The sequence below is a fragment of the Camelina sativa genome, chromosome 9 (assembly GCF_000633955.1).
Source record: "Camelina sativa cultivar DH55 chromosome 9, Cs, whole genome shotgun sequence".
Taxonomy (NCBI): domain Eukaryota; kingdom Viridiplantae; phylum Streptophyta; class Magnoliopsida; order Brassicales; family Brassicaceae; genus Camelina; species Camelina sativa.
This window is the reverse complement of record NC_025693.1, coordinates 32,153,705-32,159,352: the sequence shown is the minus strand read 5'-3', so window position 1 is coordinate 32,159,352 and position 5,648 is coordinate 32,153,705. Positions and strand designations below refer to the sequence as shown.

Below are 5,648 nucleotides of genomic sequence, written 5' to 3'. Positions count from 1 at the left end.
ATTAAAAAAAAAAAAAAAAAAGAAGCAAACATTAGCTACCATTCAGGCTATTTTAGCCTCATTAATTCTTAAACTAACCAATAAAAATAACAGAGAAAAGAAACACTTACCAATTGGTAAATTTGATGGTCATCACAATAAATCACCAAATTTTTTATCCCCAATTGAACTGAGTGATTTATGCCACAAATTGCTCCTAGAATCTCTACTCGGCTGAGAATCTTGGTGTCGTCCACCGGTTCCTTCATTTCATACAACAAACTATCCGCATCATCGCAGATCGCAATTCCAGTACCAGCAAATACCATCTTTTCATTATCCGTCGTCGTTTTATCACTCACCAAACCTTTGAAGTACAATCTGTAAACTGCACTATCATCAAATTTTTTTGTCGTACAGATAGATTCGCTGAACTCAGAACTACCCTCGCCCTTAAGGTTTGGGATATCTTCGGTTATCATAGAATCTATCCGTCGTTTTTTGAAAATCGAAGAATCTAAACCACGTCTTTCCATGATTGTTTAATCTCCGAAGAATCTCCACAAAATCTTATTATATATATAGATGAAGAGAGTGGGATCCAGGCGGAGCTTACAAAGTTGTGAAAGAAACTTTCATAGATTGTTACTGTAGCGTTACAAGGAAAGATTAAGCTGTGGGTCTGATTGGCATGACTATTCATAAATGTATAGTTTGACTGAGATTTTTTATCATATTTGATACTGTGAACATTAATTATTTTTAATCTTTTATTTTCTTGTCAGCATTTATTTTTATAAAGTCGACAAAACAAAAATTTAAAGCAAATTTAACTTTAAGACTATTATTTTGTTTTCTTTTAAAGGTACGTCTTTTTGCAAAATTAGCTATTTTGAAAAAATTATTAAATATATAGCATCATAGTGGGAAAAATGAAATATATAACACGTGTATATTAGAAAATGTCTAATTAAGCCTTCTCTTGAAAGCATGAAAGAGAATTATATTTGTGAGTCAGAACTGATTGACCGTGTCATCCTTCCTCTAGATTCGTTCTTCCCACTAATTTCGTTAGACTCTTTCGCTGAAAACTTCACACAAAGACGTAGCTGATCCATTTTTCATAGGTTAAGAAAACATTGCAACTGTTGATCAGTAGAAACATAAACTGGTGGAGTATCTTGCGATATATGTTTCATAGTCTTGTTCGAGATCATGTAGCTCAACTTTAGCTGATGGCTGAACGCGTTCAATCCGTATTCATCAAGAACTAACTTCACAAACTTGTCGTGCGTTGTTTCCGCATCAATCTGCACAACTCTACACCCTCTATCGTAGATGTTAAGTACATATTTTTTGTTTCTTTAACCAATTACTGGAAACAATTATTAGTGGAAACGGATCAATCATATATTAGAGCAGGATGAACGAAAATGAAAAAGAACGAGGGAGAAGATAACAAATTGGATGTTCAAAAATAGAGTTATGGATATCTATGTTAATGTGAACAATAAGATGAAGAACATCTAAATCCTTTTTGAACAAGGTGAAGAACAAGACGAGTAGAAAAAAAGACGTTTCATATTTCCTTTGATGATGGTGACATGGAATGATGCATCCAACGTCATTTTTAATTGATGAAGTGGCAAGTAAGCCACCAAAGGAACATGTAAATCAGCCTAATTAAACTAGCCATCAAACAAAACTATAAGACAGTCGCAACATGAGTACTATTACAGTAATTAAAAAACAAAAAAATGGCCGCCAAACTCAGCCGTTTGATGTCGTAACTCAACTGAAACTCTTTAACTCAGTCGTATTGTTTAATAAGTCAGCCGTAAATTCTGGTAATTAATCTTTCGCTAATAAGTCAGCCGTAAAATGACCAATTTTTTTTGTTGATTCAGCTAATTACGTCTGAATTGTTACACTTAACCGTAAATCAGTTGTAACGACATCTTATAAGTAAGCGTCATTAGTAACTAAGCTAGTCGGAGAAAATTAATTCAACCGTGTTGAAGTATTAACTCAGCCAAAATTTGACAAATCAATCATCAGGTAAAATTCTCAGCCGTATTACGATTGGGTTATGCTCGAAATTCTGCCATTTTCTCATAACTCAGACAGATTCCATTAAGTCTGCCGTAACTCCAAGATGGGTTATGCTCGTAAGTCAGCCGTTTGCTCATAACTCCGCCATTTTCCTTAAATCAGCCACAACATACCATAACTCATACGCCATTGCCGCTGTAGCACTTTACAGCTGACTTTTTTTTGTCAACGAAACATTAATTAGAATACGATTTCAAGATTGGTAGCCGAAAACAAAAGAAATGAGTTTACAAAAGAAATTGTAGAAATTAACGATCTAGACGACCGAGCTACACCGTCTGCCTTCAGATTCGAGGAGCGTGAAATCTTGGATAAGGAGAAGAAAGGGAAGGAAGACCAGAGCTAGTGAAAATCGTCTAGAGGTGTAGAGAACGTGGGCCAGTTTTCAGGTGTAGAGAAAGTCTGAGCTTCACCATTACAACACCACCAACCCAAACCTGAATTGAGCTCATAAACTTTCCAAGATCCATATATTTGACAACGGGAACCCTGACCCTTGCTCACCGCAGGAACCTGAGAGTTTAATGGATTAGAGGGGCCGAAAAAGCCTCTTGCCGAGACTGCACCTCCACCCATAATAATTTTTTACCGATAGACTGAGTAATTAAGTCAACTGGCTCCAGCTGTATGCCTTTAAAACCCTACTTATTCCTATCTTTCCAAAGCGATCATAATATCTAGGGTAACTGATGAAGAGAATCTGCATGTCATGAAGGAGAAATTCCTCTCCAGTAGATACAATCCAAAGTGGAATACATAAAGAAAGCCTTATGGTAAAATCTGGATCGGAGACAAGTCTCAAATTTGACGTGAGCGTGAATACTCAAAAAGAGCATAGTTAAATGTCTCACTCGCTATTACAACTGAGTTAATTGTCTCACTCAGATTCTGGTGTGGCTACACGTTTTTTTCTGAGGTGGAATTAAAAAGTAATAGCTTTTCTCGTAATTACTTTTTTTTTCTATAACCTGTAACAACGGCACGTTGGGTATGAAAAATATATCTAAAATGTGATAGTAATAATAAAAAATTATGGTTATATTACCTAATTTTTATAACATCAGAATAACTTTCCCATAATTAAATTCATTGAGAAAGTTTTGATATGCCTTCAGGATTTCTTAAAATACTAAGGTGTCGACTGGTTCCCCCGTTACCTCCCGCAAACGCTGCGTTTGCGGATGGTAGCGGTTGCTAGCGATTGGCTCTAATCACACAAACCTCTTCTAATCGCTCCCAGCCGCTCTCATTCGCTCCCAACCACTGAATTTCAAAAGATGCTTCCCGCAAGCGTTTGCGGTTGCGGACGTTTGCGTTTGGAATTTTTTTTTTTTTTGAAAAACTTGAAACAAATCAATGATAATGAAATATTTTTTATATATATCTTTTAACTAACTATTTTATTCATTAAGGATGGGAAAAATGAACTACGAATACGATTGAGAATATTAGAAAATAAACAATTGGAAGAAAATAAGATTTCAATAACCCCAAAAACTTGATGTAAATTTAATGGCACGTCGCACATAAGTTCAAAAAAATCTAAATAAATATAACATTTCATCAGAAATTTAAGAAAATAAGATTATTTGCGAAAAATATAAAAACAAATCACGAGTGACTCTTCTCAACTAGAGCTTGATCATAACTACTGATGCAAATACCACCCCACAGAACTTATTGAGTGTGGGATTTAAGAAAGAAGATCTACGATCTAAAACATATGTTTAGTCATTTATCAAATTACTTGATTAAAGTTTTGGTAAAAAGTCAAATGCATAAAGTAATAAGTATTTCACTATGAAATTTTTTTGTTTTTTAAATAATTATTTTAGTATTTTTAATGAATTTTAACTATAAATCAAGATTAATAAAATTTTTGATATTTTAAAATATTTATATAATTATATATCACATTTATTTATGTTTCAACCGCTATTGCACCCGCTGGTCAACCAGTCGTAAACCTCCCGCAAACGCACCAATTTTAAACCGCTAAACCAATCGTTCAAAACGCTTAAGAAAGCTTGAAACCGCAATCGCCCGCTTCCGTAATCTCCCGCAACCGCAACCGCAGCGTTTAAACCAGTCAAACCCTAATGTGGCTTTTGAAATTAGTGTTGGTCATGTCAAAAACGGCATGGTTCCACATAAACATGGGCTATAGAAAAATATAAATATATTTTCGCGTGAAGCTTTCACGTTACATTCTTTTGTAAAATACTAATGTGGCTTTATGTCTCCACTCTGTTATATGTTATATGTTAACTCGTATAACCGTGTCGTGCGTTATGTCTCCACTCTGATCTCTCCGATTACACTCGTACACATCTGAATGCCTTGAGAAAAAAAGAGACAACTATTCGCCTAAAACTTGATTTTCTCCTCCAATGCCTCGAATTTGTTCACGATTGGGAAAGATTTTTAAGTTCTAGTCGTTGTTTATGTTTGAAAATGATGCTCTAATAAAACTATTATGTCCTCAATTAACTAACTTAGCTATGTAATGAATTTCATTATCTTTATAACTTTAACTCGGATATCAAACGTTCATAACCCAGTCATACCTTTTTTTTCTTCTTCTCATTACTTGGTGTCGATTGATTCTCGACAAATTTTAAATTTTCCATTAATACGTAACGAAAATAGTGATCTGTGCATAACAAACATGAGTAAGACATTAACAAAATAAAATTTGTTTCATCTTTTTAGGATCAATTCCCCTTAAAGAGCAATACTCTTTATCCTGCAAGAAAATAAGTGAAATGTACCTATTTGTAATTCTATATAAGGTCGACCACATAACACCAGCTTATTTTTCCCACAAACAAATCACAACAACAAATGGGTACTTTACCTTTAAACAATCCCATTTCCTCCCCCTCCCCTTTTCTCTTTTTTTTTTCTAATATTATTTTCACCAATTTTCCCCCCACAAAGGTAAATAAATTCAATATAACCTTCTAACAAGGAAAAAAGGGGAAGAGAAAAACATCCAAGTTTCTTTACTTAAATTAATAGAGAAAACAAAAAAATGATTAGAGAAGGAACTCAGAATCCTTCCCCATACCTTTTATATATATGCACACGCAGATCGAAGAAGGCATTTCCGGAGATTCAGAACATCAATCACTCCTCTTCGTTTGCGACGAGAGTGAAAGTGAAAGGAGCAAACTTGTAACCATCACCTTCGTAGAACTTGTTCTGGTACTCCACCCAGTGAAGACGCAGCGCGTGAAGGAACGCACTCAATGTCTCCATCACAAGAAGCACTCCCACAGTTGCAAAGATGAAGACGAGGATTCCAATGATCAGGATAAATATATTGTTGAAACTGTTGAAATGAGAGAGATTGTGTTATCAACACTTTCTACAGCGTAATAGTTGACATTTGCAGAGACAGGTTAAAAAATTTGTAATTGCATTTGCTTACCCCCAAGCCATAAGGAGGACCTTCTCGTAGAAAACTGACGACAACTCAGAGTGGGCGAGACTGNAATTTTAAATTTTCCATTAATACGTAACGAAAATAGTGATCTGTGCATAACAAACATGAG

The 5,648-nt window shown here is 34.9% G+C and overlaps 1 protein-coding gene across 2 annotated transcripts in view; it reads right to left on the bottom strand.

Annotated features, from left to right (window-relative positions):
• The window catches only part of LOC104713591 (ATP-dependent RNA helicase DEAH12, chloroplastic-like), a 2,277-nt gene extending 1,703 nt beyond the window's left edge, over nt 1–574 (bottom strand). Inside the window, exon 1 of one of the 2 annotated variants that reach the window (XM_010430750.2) lies at nt 111–574. In XM_010430750.2, coding sequence (XP_010429052.2) covers nt 111–515 — 405 coding nt within the window. In that variant the 5' untranslated portion in view covers nt 516–574. The remainder of the gene's footprint in view (nt 1–110) is intronic. The other variant, XM_010430751.2, reaches the window with a different exon arrangement.